Raw genomic sequence first — 21,932 nt, forward strand, 5'->3', positions numbered from 1 at the left:
GCGAGTGAAAGCCCTAACATCCACCTTCCCTTGGGTTTATGTAAGGGTAACCTGGGACTTTGGGAGGGGGAGATTCCTAGGGGCAATGCAGACATGCTGTTTCTCTTGGGAGTAAGATGAGGGGGAGCTGAAAGGGGAGCCCTACAGCCTCTTCCCAAGCTCCTCCCATTGCTCCGTGATATCTCTCCATTTGCTTTAGCATTTCTCTCTTCCCAGGCATCTGTGGTTTATGGCCAACGACACCTGTGGTTTTATGACAAGCAAAGCTGTATGTTCTCTGGTTAGGGAGGGGAGGTATAAACCATTTGCTCTCAAGTGCCCTTGGTTAGGGGAGATAAGGCCTTGTGATTTATCAGTTGGCAGTAAATTGCTCCAACTGTTAGGCCTTGTTTAATTTTTTTGTGTCAGTTTCCCCATTCCACTTGCCCAGAAATTTTCCTAGCGTCTTAGTATCGCATCTCAGATACGGGACAGACATACACATCTTCAGGCAGAGCATCAGAAAGATCACCGCAGAAGAAGCTGCAGAGACACATGTGTGTTGGCCATGGGTTGGGGAGGAGGCCAGAGGGGAAATGTGTTGAAGCCTTGAGGACCCAAGCCTGGAGAGTGGCTGAAGCGCCATGTGGAGAGGGTGGTGGTTCTTAACAGAGAGCCCACCTGCGCATTTCTTAGGCAGGTGGAGGGAGGTGGAAGAAATAAAGGGTCTTTGGACAGGGTGGCTCCCTGGGCTAGACACCCTGCAGCAAACACCTCCGGCCTCCTCCAGCTCTCTGTGCTCTCCTGTGTCAGCCGCACTCCCATTCACACCAGGCCAGACTCACTCCCCAGAGCGTGTCCTGTAGGGCTTTGGGGGCTGAGTAGGCTTCATGAGCCCAGCAGGCAGACTCAGCTATGTCGCAGCCGTGGCTTGGAGACCGAGATGTGGCAGAAAGGGTAGGGATGGATACTTCCTTCGGGGGGCCTCACAGGAGAGATGACAATGAGGTCAGATTTGGGTGTGTTGTTCTAAAGATGGGCCACTGACAAACCAATTTCCCAATCGGCCTTGGCGAGCTATGGGATGGGGGGGGGGTGGCGATCCTATGGGTATAGGAAGAAATGAAAAATGACTTAGGCTGTACTGTGCCCGCCCCCAGCCCTGCCCCACCCCTGACTATTATTCTGATCCCTGCAAGGCTCAGTTCTAGAATATTTTCTAGCTGTGCACCCCTCACACACACACCACCACCACCACCACCACCTACACACATGCAGCAGGAGGCTCACCCCAGCGTCTGTCCACCCTGCCACCAGAAGCCACGCCTGGCCTATCTTCCTGATCCCCAATGTGAGCTGTGGCCAGGCTTCCCCCAGGCTCTTTTTCTGGTCTGAGAGCCCTCTGAGGTGTGTGGGAAGGCATGCCTGGAGCCTGAGAAGAGACTCAGTTCAGCTTGCCAAAGGAAGAGGTGCCAGCCCTCCCAGCCAGGGGCAGACATAAGAGAGAGAGGAGTCAGGGTCAGATCCAGCTGTCTCAGCCAAGCCCCACCACCAGCTCACCACATGGGGGAGGAGCTGGAGGAAATGATCTTCTAAGGCCAGTCCCATTTATGATTAAGAGAAGCTACTGTCCCATCTCTTACACCTTTGCTCAGCTTTACCTTCACCTGGAAGTGCCCCCCTGCCCCACCCACATCCCATTCTGGTGAAATTTGCCCTGTTTTTCCATTCCTCCCCACACCAACTCCTCTGGGAAGCCTTCCAGACTGATTCTCCCAGCTAGCAGCGACCTCTCCCATTTGCTCTTTGACCCTTTCTTTGTGGTTCATCCTTCCTTGTTCCTGGTGTTATTTTAATTGCTCTCACCAGTTCTTCTGGGTTCAAATGTGAGCCAATCCAGGGCAGATAGGTGGAGCAAGGGAAGAAATACCCCACAACCCTAGTTCAAACTTTAGCTCTGCATCACTGGCTTTATAAGAATGCAGTGATGTGCTCTCACCCTTTTTAACAGGTGAGGAAACAGCTGCTCAGAGAGGGCAAATGACTTGCCCAAGGTCGCCCTGCAAGCAAGCAGCAGACTGGGGGCCAGAACCCAGCTGTGCCTGATGCCAGAGCCCTTTCCTCTCTGCGTCAACACCCTTGGGGTTTCCTCTGCCCTCCCACAGACCCCACACTGGTGAGCCTCCACCCACACAGGGCACTTCTCCTCTGGCTCCAGAGAAAGCAAGCTGTTCTCTGGGTGCCAGTGACTGAGGAGCAGGCAATGTGTGTGATGGGTGTTATTTCCTCCCAGGCTGGGCCTTGCCTGCTGGGCCAGATCTCAGGCAGCTGTGAACAAATGGAGAGCTTGCTTAGGCCCCACATTAGGGGACAGACATCCAGTGCCCAGTCCGCCTCTGTCCCTTTCTGGGACTCACTTTCTCCATCAGTACAGTGTTGGCCAAGGTGGTCACTTGGTCCTTTCCTATGCAGAGAAGCTCAGTCTTCTGTCTCTGGAGGGAGCAGTGGAGCAGAGGCCCCTGCTTAGGGGCGGGGCCGGGTATCCCCATCAGTGTTACGGGGCTTGTCTATCTGCAGCCCAGAGCTCTAAGCACTGAAACCGAAAAAGTCATTGTTCATGCCGCTTCTCACCACCAGAACCAATAAACAGAGACAGGGATTGAATGTTCGTGGGCACTTTATTCAGACGGCTGGCAATCTGAGGAGATGGTGGGTTATGGACCCTAATAGACCATCTTACATTTTCTTTTGAGCCAACTTTTTTTTAAGGAGGAAAAAAAATCCAGAAGCCACCGGGATTGTGTGCTGTCCCCACTGGGGCACAGAGATTGAATTCTTTGCGGCAGGAGAGAGTCAGGGGGGGCCATATCTTCAGTTCCTGAAATAATAGCTTTTTACATGTATTCGTTACTAAGCTGATTAACCATTACTAAAACTAAATGTTCCCCGTCAGCACTACGCTCGAAATTGTGGAGAACGTCACCCACCTCATCGGAGTGGGAGCCCCCTGGAAGTGGGGCCTGATTTGATCCATTCCTAAGGCCCCGGCTCTCAGCACAGGCTGGCAGTACTAAGCTGCCCTCCTTCCTCTCCGTGTTCCCCTGCCCAATCCTTCCCTCTCTCTGACCTGTTTTGAAAGCTTATTCTAGTTGAGGACTGGAGACTCATGCTATGGAGGGAGGTGGGCTGCACTGGGTTCTTAGGTAGTAAATGTAAGCACAGAGAGAGATGGGCTGGGAGTGGTGGCAGGAGGGGCAGCATGGCCTGGGCCCGTGTACCTCTGTGCCTCACCCTCCGTGTGTGTTTTTGGCCCAAGGGAACTGGCCTGGATTCCCTGTGGGCTCAGGGCTCACCTGAAGCCCTCACCAGTTTTTTTACGGTCGGTCATCTCAGGTCTAGATGGGCAGCTGGGGCCAGAAGCGGGAACAGAAAGTCCCAGCACGGGGTTCCTGACCTGGCCTGGAAACCACCAGAAAGTGCTTGGCCCCTTCTCAGATCTCCCTCAAGAAGCAACAACTGGGAGGCCTGAAACAGCTGGACCTCAAGCACGCCATTGTTCCCCCAGCTGACCCCCCACAGGGCCCTGCTAGGAGGAGGAATTTCCCAAAGATGACAGCCAAGATCCATCCCTGGAGACTCCCCTTCCTGCCTTTAACTCTTCCCCCTCCAGAAGCCCCGGCCTGCCACACTGGCCCCCACAGAGCCCCCGCCCACCCTAGGCTCCCCCTACAGCCCCCACCCCCCAGGCTGTTTTCCCCCTCATTCAGTTTGCCTCAGTTTAACAATCATGTATTTAAGCCGGGCCAGGACTTGAAAGATGAGAAGTGGTTTGCTGGGAGGAAGGACACTCCAGGCTGAGTACAGCATGTGCAAATGCTGAGAGGTGGAAAAAGCAGATTGAACTCGGGGAATGACCGGGCTACAGGGTCCAGAGAATAGTGTTTACTAAGGGTGGGAAGGTGAGACAGAGTGGCTGCCAGTGGTCTTGACCTTGAGGCTGAGACTTCTGTACTCAGGCTTCGTAGATGGGGTGGGAAGGAGGAGGGGCTGACTATTGTTGGGGACCATAGGGTAACTGAAAGGGCATTTTCTTTTTTCTTTTTAAATATATTTTATTGATTATGCTATTACAGTTGTTCCATTTTTTCCCTACCCTTTATCCCCCTCTGCCCTACACCCCACCTCCCTCCAGCATTCCCCCACCTTAGTTCATGTCCATGGGTCGTACACAGAAGTTCTTTGGCTTCTCCATTTCCCATACTATTCTTAACACCGCCTATCAATTTTGTACCTACCATTTATGCTTCTTATTCCCTGTACCTTTACCCCCCACTCCCCTCGCTCCTCCCTGCTGATAACCCTCCACGTGATCTCCATTTCTGTGATTCTGTTCCTGTTCTAGTTGTTTGCTTAGTTTTTATTTTTGTTTTTGTTTTTGTTTAGGTTCAGTTGTTGATAGTTGTGAGTTTGTCGACATTTTACTGTTCATAGTTTTGGTGTTGTTCCTTTTCTTAGATAAATCCCTTTAATATTTCATATAATAAGAGCTTGGTGATGATGAACTCCTTTAACTTGACCTTATCTGGGAAGCATTTTATCTGCCCTTCCATTCTAAATGATAGCTTTGCTGGATAGTGTAATCTTGGATGTAGGTACTTGCCTTTCATGACTTGGAATACTTCTTTCTAGCCCCTTTCTTCCTATAAGGTTTCTTTTGAGAAATCAGCTGATAGTCTTATGGGAACTCCTTTGTAACTCTCTCCTTTTCTCTTGCTGCTTTTAAGATTCTCTCCTTATCTTTAATTTTGGGTAATTCAATTATATTGTATCTTGACATGTTCCTTTTTGGGTCCAACTTCTTTGGGACTCTCTGAGTTTCCTGGACTTGCATGTTTATTTCCTTTGCCAGACTGGGGAAGTTCCCCTTCATTATTTTTTCAAATAAATTTTCAATTTCTTGTTCTTGTTCTTCTCCTTCTGGCACCCTATGATTGGAATGTTGGAATGTTTAAAGTTGTCCCAGAAGTTCCTAAGCCTCTCCTTGGTTTTTTTTTTTTTTTTGAATTCTTGTTTCTTCATTCTGTTCTAGTTGAATGTTTATTTCTTCCTTCTGTTACAAATCATTGATTTGAGTCCAAGTTCTTTCCCTTCACTGTTGGTTCCCTATATATTTTTTCTTTAATTCGCTTTGAATAGCCTTCACTTCTTCCTTTATTTTGGCAGGGCATTTTCATGTGAGATGTTTCTTTCACTTCCAGAGAAGGAAACTGCAGCATAGAGAGGCTAAATGAGCTGCTCAAGGTCACAGAGCTACAATGAGGCAAAACAAATATTTGAATCCAAAGTCTCCAACCTAGAGGGTTTCAGCACGGACCTGACATGGTCCTTCAGGACACAGATCAGGACAGCCTCTGCCCCTTGGATTGGTCACTGTCTCATCAGAAATGAGGGGACATAAATAATGCAAGGGAGTAACCAGCTCTGCAGCCAAAGAAAGGGCTGAGAGGACTGGCCTAGAAGGCAGGTCTTACAAATGGAGAGATAGCTGGTCTGGGCCACAGGAGTGAGGCAGGAGGGCCAGCAGCCCTGGGGAACCCAGGCAATCCAGGCAGTAGGAAGGGCTCCAGGCAGGGGTTGGCTGTGACAAGGCCTCCTCCTTCTACCCCAGCACCTCCAGAGAGAGGTATGTGCCATCATGGTGAGGGATGAACTGACCAATATCTGTTTCTGGGAACATTCTCTTTGCAGGCTTGGACTGTGGATGGGCTAGTGCTGGAGGCTGGTGAATTTTCCAGAAACACCTTCGTTCCTTTGTGACACTGCACACTACCCCCCACCCCCACTTTGGCACTTAAACAGGGTTTCAGGATGAATCCTCCTTTTGCTCTGCTCTCCTCAGCTGGGGCACAAGGTGGGGGCTCTTCTGGCTTACTGGGCAGGTTTGCCCACCTGTGAATTCTATTTCTTTTTTTCCTCACATGCCTCCCAGACTTCCAGAGGTCTGGCTGGAGGTTATTTTCTCTCGTGGGCTCTCCTGGAGCCCATGTCCTCATAGGGCTCTCCCTCTGGGTGCCCCGGCGCCACCCCAAACTCACCACATCTAAGGCTGTGCTCACCACCACCCTACAATTCTGGCCCTCGGTGCTGGCTCTCCCAGATGGAAAGCTGCGCCTCTTGCCGCCTCCAGGACTCCGCAGCCTCTTGCACTCCCCACAGCTGCTTTTCCACCAAGCCCTGTCCATTCCACCTCCCCACTGGGGTGCGTCCATTCATCACTCTCCATGTGACACTCCCTGGCCCAGTCTTATTATCACTTGCTCCCCTAGACTCCACCACTGTTTTCTCCTTGGTTCCCGTTTACAGCCTAACTTCTCTACTCTCCATCCACAGGCACCCACCAAGGTCTTCCTGTGAGGCCCAGTTAGACTTCATCTCTGGGTTCAGAACAAAGCCCAGCCCTTCTGCCTGGTCCCTCCAGTCACTCCAGCCTCACCTCCCCACCTTGACCCCAGTCTTGCCAGACTACTTGTTTCCTAGGGTGACTTTGCACTTTCATACTTCTGCCTTTCTCTCTGATGTTCCTTCCTCCAGGAAGGCCTCCAGAACCTTCCAGTCTAAGCTAGGGCCTCTACACTGTGTTTCCATAATCTTGAAACTCGTTTATCATATCAGTGAGCACACGTCATTGTGATTCTGTGTTAGACGTCTGCTTCCCCCCACACACTGGGAGCTCCCCAAGGGCAGGGACTGGGGCTGCTTGCCTCTGGTTCGCCAGCAGCCTGCTTTGGGAAACTTTCAGTGTGTGTGGAAATAATTTTCAGTCTCACTCTTAAAAGAGACCAGCTCTGTCCCCACCATGGTGACCCTGGGCAAATCATGGTTGGACCTGGCTCTGTTTCCTCACTCTGTAAAAGGTTAACCCTGCCCTGGCTTCCTGTCTGATACACTCTCCAGGCCCAGTGCTGCTGTGGGGTCATAGACAGGGAATCCTCCAGGCAGGTGAAGAGGGTCCCTGAAGCAGGCCAGGTGGGCTCCCGTGAAGAGGCTCCAAAAGGCAAATTGCCACGTGCAGGCCCAGCAGCTTGGACCAACTAAGTGTTGCCTTATGGGAATATGGGCCCATTGTTGCCAGATTTGTTAATCTTCCAAGAAAAAAACCCCAAATCTGGAGTTTTGTGTGAAATTTCCTGGTTTTTAAATTCTGGCAATTAACTTAAAACATTCAACAAATCAAGCATTGTGCAAGCCTTCAAACAATGTCTAGGAGTCAGATGTACCCCAGACAGGATGCTATGCATTGCACAACTCCAGAGGGCACCACTTGCCCCGTTGTAATCTGCCTTATTGTTCCTTTGATGGCTCTGGCAAGTGTGTGTGGTGGCAAGTGTAGCAGAGAGACCTTTTCTTTTCTTGCACAGGACAATTATTAGGGAAAGAAAAAAAAGTCTTGGAATGCAGCTTGTGGGGATGGGGTTGGGAAGGAGGGGAAGAGGGAGCAGAGGAGCAGAAAGAAGCATGCAGAGCGGTTGGTGTCACTTCAGGGATCAGAAGGAGGTGAGAGAGTAATGGTGGAACTGAGTCCCCCATAGGAAGGAAAATAAGCTATTCTGAGGCCTCGTGGCCAGACCTGGAAATAGAATCCCTGGTGAGTTTGAGGCAAAGGCTGACAAAACTGGCATTTATGAGCCATCTTGGAGTTGACAGAGGGTGTTATCCTGTGTGACCGTTACACAGGTCTGAGAGGCAAGGCTGCTATTTTATCTTAGAGGCTCCGAGAGGTCTCATTGTTGGCCCAAGGCCATACCAGGTCTAAGTAATCCTTGGTCTTATTCTCCCTGCAGAGGGGCAGGCTGGAACATTCTAGAGAGAAAGTGTCATTGCCTTGTCCCTGCTTGATCCAAGACTTCCTCCTTCATCCTCAGGATGTGAGAACTTTCTGCATTTCTCAGCACGTCCCTCCTGAAAGTGCACGTCTGGGCCCCGGTTATGAGTCCTGGACTCCCACCATCCTCAGGTCGTCTGGACTGGAGGCCACACCCTTCTCACCACATTGCTCTCTCCAGCCTTGCCCTGACCGTGCTCTCTTAGGCCATCAGAAGGGGGTATCGACTGGCCAGTGCTCTGACTGACTGACTGATGAGCTAAAGAATCAGCTGGTATGCCCTGGCTGGCATGGCTCAGTGGATTGAGCGCCAGCCTGTGAAACAAAAAGTACCTGGTTCAATTTCCAGTCAGGGCATAGCCATGCCTGGGTTGTGGGCCAGGGCCCCAGTTGGGGGTGTGCAAAAGGCAAAATAAATAAATAAATAAATAAACGAATAAAGTCTTTAAAAAAAAATCAGCTGGTAGTGAAACTGGAAAAGCCGGCCTTCATGCTGCCTGTCACCCACCAGACCCGATAAGCAGAGTCAGGGATTGAATCTTTATGGGCACTTTATTCAGATGGCCGGCGGTCTGGGAACATGATGGTTTGTACCCTAACAAACTGTCTTAAATTCCACTTTAAACTGATCCTTTTTGTAAGGAGAAGAAAAGTGTGGGTAAGGGGGTTGGAATTCAAGGGGAAAAAAGTGTAGGTAAAGGATTTGGAATTCAGGAAAGAGGTTAATCAGGTAAAAGCCACAGTCCGGCAATTTCCCCTGACATCCTTTCATCCGCTGACCAGTGATTTTCTTTATCTGTGTCCTGTATCCTGTGTCCTGGGCAGTGGACTGTCTCTCCCTGGAACACAGTGGCTCGGAGGCCACCTTGATTGCTTATGGTCTCTTCTGGAGCACAAGGGTCAATCGTCTGTGGTCTCCTGGAGCTGGGAACCGCACCTTCAGTTCCTGAAACATAGCTTCTCACGTGCATTAACTACTGGGCTTATTAACTATTACCTTAAACTAAAACTTACCAACTCTCCAGTCCCCCATCAGTAGAATGGCAGACTGTCCCCATGCAACCACCTTTGGCAATTCACAGGAGGGACACCAGGCTGGAATAAAAAACGGCTACATGGGGATTATTTTTGCATTTGTTCTAAGGCCACCATTAGAGCCACCATCTTGTGGTTGTTGCTGGGGACCAGGAGTCAGACAGATCTGGGATCCAGTCCAGGCTTTTCCATTTACCAGCCCTGGCACCCTGAAGTCCCCTCCCCTCTCTGTGCCTCAGTTTCCACATCTGTATTATGGAGTCATCGCAGCCACCTGAAAGGTTTGCTAGGAGGGTGGGTAGGTGTGCCCAGCTCAGCCGGACACAGTGTTACTCGACTATGGTCGCCCTTAGGACAAGCTCCTCCACCCAGGCCACTTCCTCTAAAGGGGGAGGGGAGCCAGAGAGCTGGGTCTCCCAGCCCCCCACCTTCTCAGCACTCGGGTTGAACTTTTTCCAGTTCTCAGGTGCCTCTTGTTATCACACAGCAAGTATGGAGGCAGGCGGGGTGTTTGCGGCAGGACAGAGAGCTGACAGAAAGGCTGGCTGTGTGATTGAGAGGAAAACAAAACTGACTGAACACCTGCTATGCACGTTACCGACACAACCCATTGGTAGGCCTATTGTTTGTGAAGAGGGACAAAGCCACTTTGGCTGAGTCTCGGAGTGGGAGGAAAGGTCAGCACTTGCTGAGAATTGGAAGTTTGCACTAAGGTGGGCCTTCAGTGCAGGGAGGGAGGGGTTGAGGAGGAGCCCAACTAAGAGTGGGTGAGAATTGTGATCCAACAGTACAGGATTTGTGGGTGGAAACAGGATGGTAAGGATTTGGGAAAGAGAGATTCCAAGAATGTGCAGGTACACTCTGTTAATGGTTTCCCTGGAAAAGTTGATCAGTCTTTCAGGAAGTTTCTGTAATAAACAATCAAGCATTTGCGTGGTCTGGCCAATCAGGGAAGAGTAAGGAGGAAACGTGCTAATGACAACTGTGCAATATCAAAGTCAAATTAATGTGGACCTTAAGGAGTGGTTTCCTGCTTTGAGTGTCCCTTCTGAATATGGGGTGGAAGGGCCTGGTTCCCAGTGGACGCTGTCTGCACTGGGAAATGGAGACAATCATCCCCGAATCACGGATGAAGAGGCCGAGGGGCCACTGGTCCAAGGCCCAGGGGCAGGATTGCGTCTGCAGAATTCAAACCTGGACAGTTGCCTCCCAAGACAGTGAATGTGCATGGAGGGAAGGGGGCCAGGTCCTTGGGTGTTGTGGGTGACCAGGACTTGGATGAGAGGGAGAGAGAGAATCCAGAGATGGTGTTAAGTTGGAGGAGTCAGGTGTGCGTGGAAGGGAATGGGATCAGTTGGGCCTTGTGGTTTCGGAGGTGCTTGAAGTTTATCAGGAGCAGGGAGGGCAGTGGTCCTCAGTGGGGCCTGCGTTGTGCCAGGCCTGTGCCAGGCGCCCTGGATGCCTTCTCTCCTTGGGGTAGATGCTGTGTCCTCACCTTACAGATGAGGAAACAGGCTCAGAAAAATGAAGGGTCTTGTCCAGGTTCATACAGCGTGCTGGTGGTGGTGGGGCTGGGGTTCAGACCCAGGTCTGAGGACTTGGGAAGCTGCCACCGCCCTAGGATTTGCTGTTGGCAGCTGGGAGGGATGGAGGAAGCAGGTCCCCAAGCCTCTCCAGCAAAGAGCAGATAGGAAAGGCGCCTCTCCCTCTCTGACAGCTCTTTGAAACCTTGGTCCTGGTCACCATGGACTCAGCCGGTGTGAAGAAAGATGATTCCTGCCATAGAGGGGGTAGCTAGAGTCACACTAACCGGTAAACCAGGTCTCAGGGTGACTGACCAGCTCACCAAGCAGCTGCAGGCAGGTGGCCAACTGACAGAGCAAAGAGACAAGTCTCCTGAAAGGCTCGCCACACTGTGACTTGCCAGCTGGTGGACATGAGTGTGCCCGTGTGGATGGCCAGCATGCACCGCTGATGGGCTCACAAGCCCCCTGCCTGCCAGCTCCGGGGCTGTGGGCTCCAGCTCTTAGAACCACCTGGCCTACCTGGGGACAAAAAACTTGATTGCCTTCCTGGGAAAGAAAGGGGCTGGGATATTTTTTTCCTGGGGTTTGGCTCCCTGCCTCTCCCTTCATTCCTGCAGGCCACTCCAGCCGGACCCAAGTTCACTGCCACAGCTGCTCCCCTCCTGTCAAGGCTGGCCCCTGACAGTCTGCACAGGACAAGAAGGGCCTCAAGGATGTCACAGGAGGATAACATACAGCCCTGGACTCAGGACCCTCGTTCCGAGGGGAGTCTTGCTCTCCACCAGGGAGTTGGAGTGCTTGTGGCCTATAGAGGCCTCTGCCCCCAAGAAGTGCTCAAAGGGGACTGGAAATCTGCCTGACCAGCCACAGTCAGTGACCGATTGACCACTCAATGCATTGACAGATGGTTGCTCTCAGAACCCGGAGCATTAGGGCCAGTGCTTCCTTCTTCTGCTCAGAGCTTAAGGCTGTGGAGTGGGACACAGGGAGGTGGAAGGTTCTGAGCTGGTTCACTGACCTGTCTCTCTCCCTCCTCCATCCTTGGGTTTCTTTCGAAGCTGGGGCTCCAGGTCAGTGACTTCTGCCCTCCCAACCTCAGTTCCAGCCCCATTTTCTGGCCTGCCTGGCCCCTTGGCTGGTGGGCACTGCTGTGCTCCAGGAGGCCAGGTTTGGTTGGGCCAGAGCACTGTGCTTCTCCCCCTCACCAAACCTGTATCGAGGGATGTTGAGGCTGAGACCTGAGCTTGAGTCCCTGCACCAATGTCAACCAGCAGAGCTAGTTACCTCTGAGCTTCGGCGTCCTCATCTGAAGCATGGAGACAATGAAAGCACCAGAGGCATGGAGCTGTGGAAACCTTCCCGAGCAGGCAGCGTCTGTGCTGGCATGGCTCACCGGTCTCTGCCAGTGGGAGCATCTGGGGCTTAGAAATGGTGCTGCCAATATCACCTGGGTGGGTGCGTGGGGAAGCCCTCTAGTGAGCTTTGCAGGGTTTTCCTCACTCCCCTTCACCCTTCACCGAAGCCAATCCCTTATCTCCTCCCTGTCAGGTGTCACTTTCTTTCACTTGATCTCCTGTTTCCTCCGAGTATTTATGACCCCAAAAGGGACTCCTCCCCAGCCACACACACTGTGATTTCCTCAGCCAAGCTCCTCTAGCTATGAACAGACATTTCTCCAAAGAAGATATACAAATGGCCAACAAGCACATGAAAAATTGCTCAACATTGCTAGCCCTTGGGGGAATAGAAATCAAAACCACATGAGACACCACTTCACACCAGGGGCTGGGGAGGGAGGAATGGGGAGTGGCTGCTAATGGGTATGGCATTTCTTACTGGGGTGAGGAAAAAACACTGTGGAATTTGTGGTGACCGTGTATAACTTTTTGACTATTCTGAAACCCGACTCGTGTACTTCAAGTCAGTGGATTTTATGGTGTGTGAATTATATCTCAATTAAAAAAAAATTCCTCAGCCTCCCGGCATCTAGGGCGAGGAGCCCCAACCCTCTGCTTGCGGCAGTCCCAAGCCTCTGCATCCTCGCCCCTGGGTTTGCCTTCCAGGCCTGGATATGGAGGGTCCCCAGCCCCCTCTCTGGTCAGAGGTGTCCTCAGGCCAGTCTTCAGGCTCCAGAAGGAGCTCGTTGAATGAGAGGAAACTCCTGCTGGGATGAGAGACACAAGAAACAATGGAGGGGGCTTCCGAAGGAAGTGGGACCCCGGGAGGGGAGGGGAGGAAGGAGGCCAGGGCTGCCGGAAGGTATAGGTGGCTTCCATACGAGCGGCAGGGGGAGGTTGTCCATCTGGAGACCCTAGGAGGTGCCTCTGAAGGGGCTCAGCTTTCCTCTCCCTGCCATAAGCGCGATGCGACGTGACTGCCACGGCTCCCATGGGAGAGAACTGACGTGTGTCACAGGGCCAAGCATCTAGTTCCACCACAGCTCTGCCTCCCCGGTCAGCCCAGCACTTGAGGCCTCTGTGTGGGGAGGTGGGTTACATAGATGACCTCTGAGGAGGGCCCTCTCTGCACCAATCGACAACATGGTTTGATGCGTGGTTTGGGGGTTGGGCTGATTAGCTCTGTGATTACACGCAGCCTGCTGCCCTTTGGGGGTTTTGGTGTCCTTCCAACTGCCCCCAGGAAAAGTCTTTGTGCCCTGACTGTGGACCATGCCCTGACCCCGCACCCCTGATCCTAGTGGCCCCAGATGTCTGGTTCTAGACTAATCCAGCCAGAACCAGACCAGACTCGGCCTCCAGGAGCACCAGGGTCTCACCGCTGTAGGCCTGAGGCAGCTGACACTCTGCGTCCTGGCCACTGGGGCCACTGCTTGAATTGCGTGATGGGTCAGAAGCTTCTCCCTGGAAGGCAAGTCTGTGCTAGGAATGGAATGACGGTGTGAAGCAGGTGGTCCCACTCAGAGTCTGGCCAACGTGGGCACAAGGAGTACACACCCTCTTCGGAGGGACCCTTTCAGCTCCTGGGGCGCAGGAAGTCTGAAAGTGCTTCGACCCTCCGATCCTCACCGACCCCTGAAATACCTTGGGCTACCTGGTTCAGGGCATCCTCCGGATTCCATCTTCCCTCTCACCCCCTGGCTGTCTGTCCCACAGGGCCAGTGGGGGAGGAGCCCCAGATGCCAGACAAGGACCCCAAGGCCACGATGGGCACAGAAGATACACACGGAGACATGGCCAGCCCAGAATCTCAGGATTCGCGGCCAAGCGTGTTCCACAACATCAAGGTACCTCTCGGGGCCCAGCAGCGGCAGGGCCGTCCAAGCCTGGTAGGGCAAGCGCTGCCACTGACGGGCTGTGTAACGTCGAGCAAGTTGCTGCCTTCCCGAGCCTCAGTTTCCTCATCTGTACAATGGGTGACTGGGAGGGTCAGAGGGATGATCTGTGAAAGCATTTCGCTTGATTTTGGACACATGGAAAATGTGCAGTACGTGTTCTCTCCTTTCAGAGTGAAAAAGGGGCTGCTCTGTGGCAGCGGGGGACAAGTCTCCTGCCTCTCATTTCCTTAGAGGGCAAGAGAAGGGCCGCAGGGACCCCGAACCTGTGTCAATACAGGGGATGTTCCGGCTCTGGAAGGGGCAGCCCTCAACGTCCAAGCACCCACTGACCCCCACAGGGTGCCTGGCCCCGTGCCAAACGCTGCCCCCCTATGGTCTTATTTAGTTCCCATGGTAACCCTGCGGGGCAGGGACATTGTCCTCACTGTACATGAGGAAATGAGGCTCTGAAAAGCAGAGTGAATGTTGTTAAGCTCTGGCATAAAAACTCTATTCTTTCATTCTTTGACACTAGTTTTTCTTAGGAATTCTGCTTTTTTTTTTTGGAAGCAGGAGGGAATGTTTGAGGTGGGGCTGGGTAGGGTGGAGTGGGCAGCTTGGGGATTTGGTGTGGGCAGGTTCTCCCAGGGGAGCTCAAGGGGTAAAGTGGGTGGGGAGTGGGGGTGAGGTGGAGAAGGGTGTGGGACAGCCTCCTGGAGAAAGGGGTCGGAGGTGGAATAGGGAGGTGGCCCAGTCCAGCCCCGGGAGCTCTGAGGGTCACTATTCTATGGAGACCCTACTGTCAGCCATGTGGGTCTCAGGGAAACCCTGGAGCCCCTGAGGGCACCCAGGAAAGCTCTGATCTTCATATGGGAAACTATGGCCACTCCAATAACTCTCTCTCTCTCCTCTTGTCCTTGACTCTCCCTTACTCTCTGTCCTCCTGCGTGTCTGTCTCCCCTGTTTCCTCATCTCTGTTCTTTGCTCCTCTCACGGCCCTACTTTCCCCAATTCCACCTCCGTCTCTCCACCTCTCCGGCTGTCTCCCGGTCCCTCTGCCTGCTGCCATCACGCGGCCCCTCCTTCCGGCAGTTCTTCGTCCTGTGCCACAGTCTGCTGCAGCTGGCCCAGCTCATGATCTCCGGCTACCTAAAGAGCTCCATTTCAACGGTGGAGAAACGCTTTGGCCTCTCCAGCCAGACCTCAGGGCTGCTGGCTGCCTTCAATGAGGTACGGGTCCTGCCTGTCACAGGGGTGGACCTGAAGCTGACTCACACCCCCACGAGCCCCCTTCCTCCTCTCTCGCTACCCCAACATAAACCCTTCCGCTCCCAGTGCCCGCAGGCAACCCTGTCACAGCTGCCTCCCAGAACCTCCTTAGCTGGCTTCTCCTGCATCGTCCTGGCCAGTAAAGGGATGAACCACCAGTTAGGACAAGGCCTAATGAGAAGACCTCCCCCTCCCTGTAAAGTTACAGTATTGGCAATCCTGTCCTTGGGGTCACTTTAGTGGGGAGCACGGGGTATTTTAGAGCTAGCCAGTATCCCCATATCCAGCCCCCTTCCCTTTGGTTCCTTTTTCTTTATTGCCTGTCCCTGGATGGAATCGGAGGAAGTCACTTCGACAGTAAGGAGAGAGCATTAAACTAGGTCAAAGGCAAAACTCTGGAACCGTGGGGTGGGTGGGGAGGGGGTGATGCCATGGCAGGAAGTCTGGTCCTCAGGGTTGTCCAAGGATCCGCAGCCTCTGCCTCTGGGATCGGTAGCCAGAGAGGAGTAAACGGCTTCGGGTGGATTTGGAGATGGAATCCAGCTGTGCCCAGCCCCTCCCCCACCAGATGTTGCAGGAGGCCGGTCCAGAGAGCACTCTCTTTCTTCCCCACCCCCAGCGATTTCTGTGAAATTCTCTCCCCTGGGGGTGATGTGTCACATTCCTCCCAACCCAAATTTTGCCAGCTACACAGAGTTCCCAGATGTCCCTTAGACCCCACCTCTGGGAAGAGAATATCATTATTGATTTCTGGGACCTTGATCAAGTCATTCTCTGTCTCTGGCCCTCAGGGTCAGTCTTCCTACCAACTCCACCACTCCACCAGTGAGAAACCTGGGGCTCAGGGGGTGAGGACCTCACCCATGGCCACCAGCCAGTAAGCAGTGGAGTGGGATGCTCGCCCCAGCTTCTGACGGAAGAGCCTGCCTCTTACCCGAGAGCTCTTGAAGCCCCTCCTGTGCCACAACCTAGGATTTTGATTCCAAGCCTCAAAATTCCAAGACTTAGTCATCTGGCTTTAAACTTTATTTTTTTCTCTCATTCACGACATCCCAGAAACTCGAAACCCTTTTCCTTGACAGCCCCTCTTCATATTCTAATATGGGATCCAACCCATGTTCCAAAATGAAATTGAACTTCAAAACTTGTCCCCTCTGCTCTCATTTCTGCCCTTCCTAGGAGGACCCACACTCTGATTCTTATTTAGCCAGCCAGTCCACTGTGCAGTGGGGAACACGGAGGTTGGCAATAAAGGCGAGGGTGGTGTAGCCCCTAGCTCTGGGTTCTGCTCCACTTTAATGGGTCTCCTTACCTTTTGCAGGTGGGGAACACAGCCCTGATCGTGTTTGTGAGCTATTTTGGCAGCAGGGTACACCGACCCCGACTGATCGGCTATGGGGCTATCCTGGTGGCCCTGGCGGGCCTGCTCATGGCCCTGCCACACTTCATCTCAGAGCCGTACCGCTACGACAGCGCCAGCCCGGGTAAGGGCAGGATGCGCTGGGCGGGAGGTGAACCTCAAGAGCAGCATCTGCGCACTGGGGCCCATCCCCAGGCCCTCATTGTGTAGGATGGGCCTAGCTTCCCAGGACGCCTGCTAGTCCTCCCCAGCCCACCCCCACCAATTCCCTCAGCCCTAACTTGAGTGGATCCCTTGTGTGGTCCTGGGAGTGGGGGGGTGGAGTCCTGGGGTGAGGCTCTCTGAGCCAGTCTTGGTGAGGGCCTGCTTGCCTGCCACTGCTTTTTGTGAGGTGGAGGTGAATTGACACACAGCCTATTTGGGACCTGGCAGTAGTAGGTCCTGTAGGTCCTCGGGAGATGTCTGTGGAATACGAACAGTATCACCCACCACTCACTACGCACTGGACTCCGTTCTAAGCACTGTGCTTGTATTAATGCATTTAATCCTCACAAGCAGCCAAGATGCTGAGGAAACTAAGAATGAATAAGGAAATGAACAAATTTAAAAATGGAAGAATTTTAGGCAGGAGTCGTGAAGCCCCTGTTCAGCCCAGTGGGGTTTTGTCCAGGGCGTTCTTGTCAGATGGATGCCCGTCCCTTACAGAATGACCCAGGCAGCCTGAGCACTTGCTTCCTTCCTTCCTTCTCCCACCCGCCCGCCCGCCACTCACCACTCTTCATGTTCACAGCCCCACGGGCAGGTGTTACCGTTATCGTATTTTACAATTGAGGAAACCAAGGCTCAGAGGGGCAGGGACTTTCCCAAGGCACACAGGTGGCAGAGCTATGACTCGCCCTGGTTGCCTGGCCCTAGAACCTGTGCCCTGAACGGCTGAATTATCCTGTCTCTGAATTCTGTATTTCTGTAGCGCTTCCATTCTGGGGGACTCTCTTGAGAGATGAGGAAACTGAGGCCCAGAGGCTAGAAAGTGTCACAGTCTTTGGCCCAGGCAGGCTCAGTTGAAGGTCCGGATTTTTAACCTTGGTCCACCCAGCTTTCTTTCCAAGCCCCAGCTGCTTCCAGCTAGCTGGGCAGGCCACAGAGGGAAGGCCACTTCTAGACCACACTTGGGATAATAATAACACGAGGGTCTCCTTAAGTTTGCTCACCAAATATTGGTGAGCTGCAAGGAACAAATGTGCGCTACTAAATTAAGAAACGCCCCTTTACTGAACTTTGAGTCTGGGTCCCAAACTGAGCCCACCCCAGCACGAAGGCCAAGAACACCAGTCCAGCCCCTGCATCCCTCCCCCGCCCGGCCTTGCCTTCAGCCCTGGCCTTGCCCCTCACACTCTGGGGCCAGCAGTGCTGAGCTTCTTAGCCCCCGGATTTGTAATGTACGGCGACCGCTTCCTGGAATAGTCCTTCCCACCTTCTTTTTCTGGAAAAGCTTGTTTGTTTTTCTCAACCCAGTTCAAACTCAGTCACCTTTGATGACCCACCCCACCCAAGGGCACAAACCCACTCTGCTCAGAAAGGGTGCACGGGGTGGTTTCAGAGGGTGAACTCAGAGCCAGGCCACCTGGGTTCCAGCCTCGCCCTGCCCCTTGCTAGTTGCTGCCTGAGCACCAGCCCCCTCATCTGGGAAATAAGAATAATGAGAGCACCCCTCCCTGAGGTCAGATGATTAAAATACACACGCACTTACCTTGTATCCAGAAAGTGCTATATAAAAGTCTTAGCAATTGTCCTAATACTTCTTATCACCTCTCAGTGGACATGCCGCAGAACTTCGAGGCTTCCCTGTGCCAGCCCACCACCTTGGCTCCGGCCCCCTCCAATGGCAGCAGCTGTTCGAGCTACACGGAGGCCAAGCATCTGGCTTTGGTGGCCATCATGTTCACGGCGCAGACCCTGCTCGGGGTGGGCAGCGTGCCCATCCAGCCCTTCGGCATCTCCTATATCGATGACTTTGCCCACAACAACAACTCGCCCCTTTACCTCGGTGAGAAAGGGACCCGCTCCTCGGGCTCGGAGGGAGGGCCAGGCTCGGGCAGCAGGACCAGAGGCCTCGAGTGAGGAGGAGGCGGGGTGGCTGGGCTCTCTCCCATGGGGCCAGGAAAAGTCCAGAGAAACCCTAGAAAGTTTTCTAGGCAGAAGCCGGGGAGACAGGCTGCTCTTGCCCAGTGGGCAGGCACTGACCCCCTGAGGGAAGCTGGGCATGGAGCGGTTTAACCTAGGTTTTGTGTTGCAGGGATCCTGTTTGCTGTGACGATGATGGGGCCGGGCATGGCCTATGGGCTGGGCGGCCTCATGCTGAGTCTTTACGTGGACATTAACCGAATGCCAGAAGGTGAGCCCCAGGAGCACACAGATACTAGCTAACTAACCGTTGTTCTCTTAGGAGACAGGGCGTCCAGGTTCAAATCCCACATTCCCGCTGACCTTGGACGTGCCTCTTAACCTCTCTCTTTTCCCATCTTTGAGGTAGTCTTTGTCCTGTCTACCTCCCAAAGGCGCAACCAGAACCCGGTGCGATGGTGGAAACGAGCCGTGAAGCTCTATCAGAGGAGGGGCTGTGCTCGTTGTCACTGTTACTGTGTCTTCACCTTGTTCCATCCGGAGTCACCCAGCCCCATGCTCAGATGCACTGCGGGCAGACAGGGGCATGCACTCTCTTAGCCTGCAGGGCGCTCCCATCTTTAGGGGAAAAGAGCCAGGTGAAACAGACAGGACATTGGCACGCCACAGACAGCTGTCGGAGTAGGGCTCAGTTCCTGTGGGCCTCTCTCTGGTGGGAATTCATTGGGTGGCCTCAAAGGACCCTTCCAGTTCTGACCACCTCAGAGTTTGGGAACCTGTGCTAAGGGCGCCATTTGGGGACCAGTGGTCTCTTGATCCAGGTAGTGGTCAGAGTGGGCCAAGGAGTGGGATCGAAGCTTGGTATGAAGGCAGCCAAGAGGGAGGAGTTTGGGGGCCCCTGGCACTCTGGCGCCCTGCGGGCAGTGGGAGAGGGTTCCTTTTAGAATGGGTCACTGTGGCTTCTCAGCTGCCTGCTTGTCACACCAAGCAGTTCTGAGCCCCCAGCTATGCCTTCTGCTGCTCGGAAGTCCTATCCCTCACCCGGGGATTTCCCAGAGAGCCCTAGAAATCTCAGGTGATGCAGGAATGGGTGGGAGGACATGTAGATTCTGCTTCTTATTCCAGTTTTGCTCACCAGAACCTCCAGCCAGGACAGGACTGGGCAGCTCTGAACAACAGCCACTGAAAGAGCCCTGCACCAATTGCACCTCCCCTTCTTCTTGAAAGCTGGGCCTAGGAGCCAAAGTAACTCCTCTCTCCCTCGGGAACCAAGGCTTCCTTAGTTTCCAAGACACATCCCAGCTCAGGGCAAGAGGGTGTGTTTTCTGACTGTTGGCGTCATCCTACACAGGTGGCACCTCCACAGACAGACGGGATATTCCTGTGAACCTAATCCTTCTTTCTCTCTGTGGGCTTTCATGGGTGGGCAGGTTGTATCCATGGCAGGCACAGACCGCTTTGCGAGAGGCAGAGGAGTTGGGGAGATGCAGGTGTGAACTCTCCCCAGCCTGGCACAGAAGCAGGGGGAATACTAAGCGGAGGAGGTATCTGTGCTAAAGCCTACTCCAGCCCCAGTGTATAGGTACATTTGCTGGGTGCCAACTGCGTGCGCTGGCCCCTGCTGTGGAGGAGCTCAGGGTCAGCTGTCTGGGAACCAGTCTGACTCGTGGGCTGGAGTCCTCACACATCCCCATTACTACACAGTGTTTGCAGACACTGTGGCGATCGAAGGGGGAGGTACCCAAGAAGCCTTGGGGTCTAGAGGTTTGATGGGGAATGGGGGCGCTCCAGACAGGAGATACATCTGGAATAATCTAGTTCTAGTTACACCTTATGGGAGATCAAAATCATCTGGAGGGCTTGTTAAAGGTACTGATTCCTTGGTCACCTTCCCACCCCACCCCGTGGTCATTCTAAGTTGGTCTTGGGTAAGACCAGGTATTTTTGATAAATGCCTCTGGTGATTTTAATCATCTTGCAGGTCTGAGAACCACAAGAGTAGTCCTAACCGTCAGCTTAATAATGACAATCGCAGTCGTGGGGGCAAAATGAGGAGGAGCCAGTGCCTGCACAGAGCACACTGCGTGCCAGCACCGCGCTATGCTTTCTGCGCGTACTCATTCCTGTGATCCTCACAACAACCCTCTGATGGAGGCCCTGCCGATATCTGTGTGTTACAGAGGAAGAAACTGAGGCACAGGGAGGTTAAATGACTTGCCCGAAGTTCTGTTAGTAATGGAATTCAGAGCTGGCAGTCCATTTCCAAAGTCTATGACCTTGAGCACTATACCCATTGCCTTGGTAGCTGAGAAAGCTGAGGCCCACATGTGGTCAGGGACTTGCCCAAGGTCACGCAGGACATAAAGGGCAGAGCCAGGATTATAACCCAGATCTCCTGACACCCTGTCCGGCCTACCTTATGTCTCAGAGGTCAGTCCCAGTGTGGTGGCCAAGAAGTGACAACCCACCCTGAACCTAATATCACTACGGTCTTCTCTTCCAGGTGGCATCAACCTGACTTCGAAGGACCCCCGATGGGTGGGTGCCTGGTGGCTGGGCTTCCTCATCTCCGCTGGCGTGGTGGCCCTGGCTGCCACCCCCTACTTCTTCTTCCCCAGGGAGATGCCCAAGGAGAAACATGAGCTTCTCTTCCGGCGAAGGGTCTTTGCAGTCGTCAGCAAAGTAAGCTCCTGTTATGTCCCCACCCTCGTCCAGGCTCTGGCCCCCACCAACTTGTCCTCCTTTGTAACATTAGACTTCATCCCTCCTGGGCACTGCACTTCACAGCTTACAAAGCCCCTTGCATCCCCCCAACAGCCCTGCACAGTGAGTATTTCCTGCCCTCCCACAGCTGAGGAGATCAAGGGCCAGAGATGGAAGCGACCTGCCCAAGATCACAAGGCCAGCAAGGGCAGCAGTAGGATGAGAACCCCAGCCTGCCTGTGCCTGTGGCCCTAGTTCTAACAACTACACTACTGCTCTCTGCTTGTCACTTAAAGTTTTCTTTGTAAATTCTGAACACGCTCCAGCGATGTTGAGAACTGGGAGGAGTGTGTGGGGGTCTGGGAACACTTCTCCCAAGAGGAGGGATTGAGCTGGGTTTTAAAGGATGTGTGTGGAAGCCTGGAAAGAGAGGGAGGGGTATTCCTGGCGTGGAAACAGCCTGGGCAAAGGACTTGGCAATGGAAATGACACACTTAGAGACAGCGAGGGGGCAAATGTGCATTGAGTGCCTCCCTGCACCAGGCATCAGACTGGACCCTGGAGCTCAGTACGTGGTCTCTACCCTTAAAACAGGCACAGCCTAGTCAGGACAAAGACTCACTGAGAAGTAAAAATAAGTAAATGGGTGAGGTGCTCCAGGGGAATCTCACTGAATCCCCCTGCTCGGTTTGTGGGGTGAGTGGTCTTTCTCCCGAGGAGGACACTGAGACCCAGCAGGTGCAGGGACATGCCCAGCGTCACAGCTGGTAAGAGAGGGCA

The 21,932-nt window shown here is 53.4% G+C and overlaps 1 protein-coding gene across 1 annotated transcript in view; it reads left to right on the plus strand.

The window, feature by feature from the left end:
• The window catches only part of SLCO2B1 (solute carrier organic anion transporter family member 2B1), a 58,477-nt gene that overhangs the window by 5,093 nt on the left and 31,452 nt on the right, over nucleotides 1-21,932 (plus strand). The window contains exons 2-7 of the mRNA XM_024572754.3: nucleotides 13,536-13,666; nucleotides 14,789-14,926; nucleotides 16,287-16,449; nucleotides 18,142-18,372; nucleotides 18,622-18,720; nucleotides 20,953-21,131. Coding sequence (XP_024428522.1) covers nucleotides 13,536-13,666; nucleotides 14,789-14,926; nucleotides 16,287-16,449; nucleotides 18,142-18,372; nucleotides 18,622-18,720; nucleotides 20,953-21,131 — 941 coding nt within the window. The remainder of the gene's footprint in view (nucleotides 1-13,535; nucleotides 13,667-14,788; nucleotides 14,927-16,286; nucleotides 16,450-18,141; nucleotides 18,373-18,621; nucleotides 18,721-20,952; nucleotides 21,132-21,932) is intronic.

This window comes from Desmodus rotundus, chromosome 5, assembly GCF_022682495.2.
Source record: "Desmodus rotundus isolate HL8 chromosome 5, HLdesRot8A.1, whole genome shotgun sequence".
Lineage (NCBI taxonomy): Eukaryota > Metazoa > Chordata > Mammalia > Chiroptera > Phyllostomidae > Desmodus > Desmodus rotundus.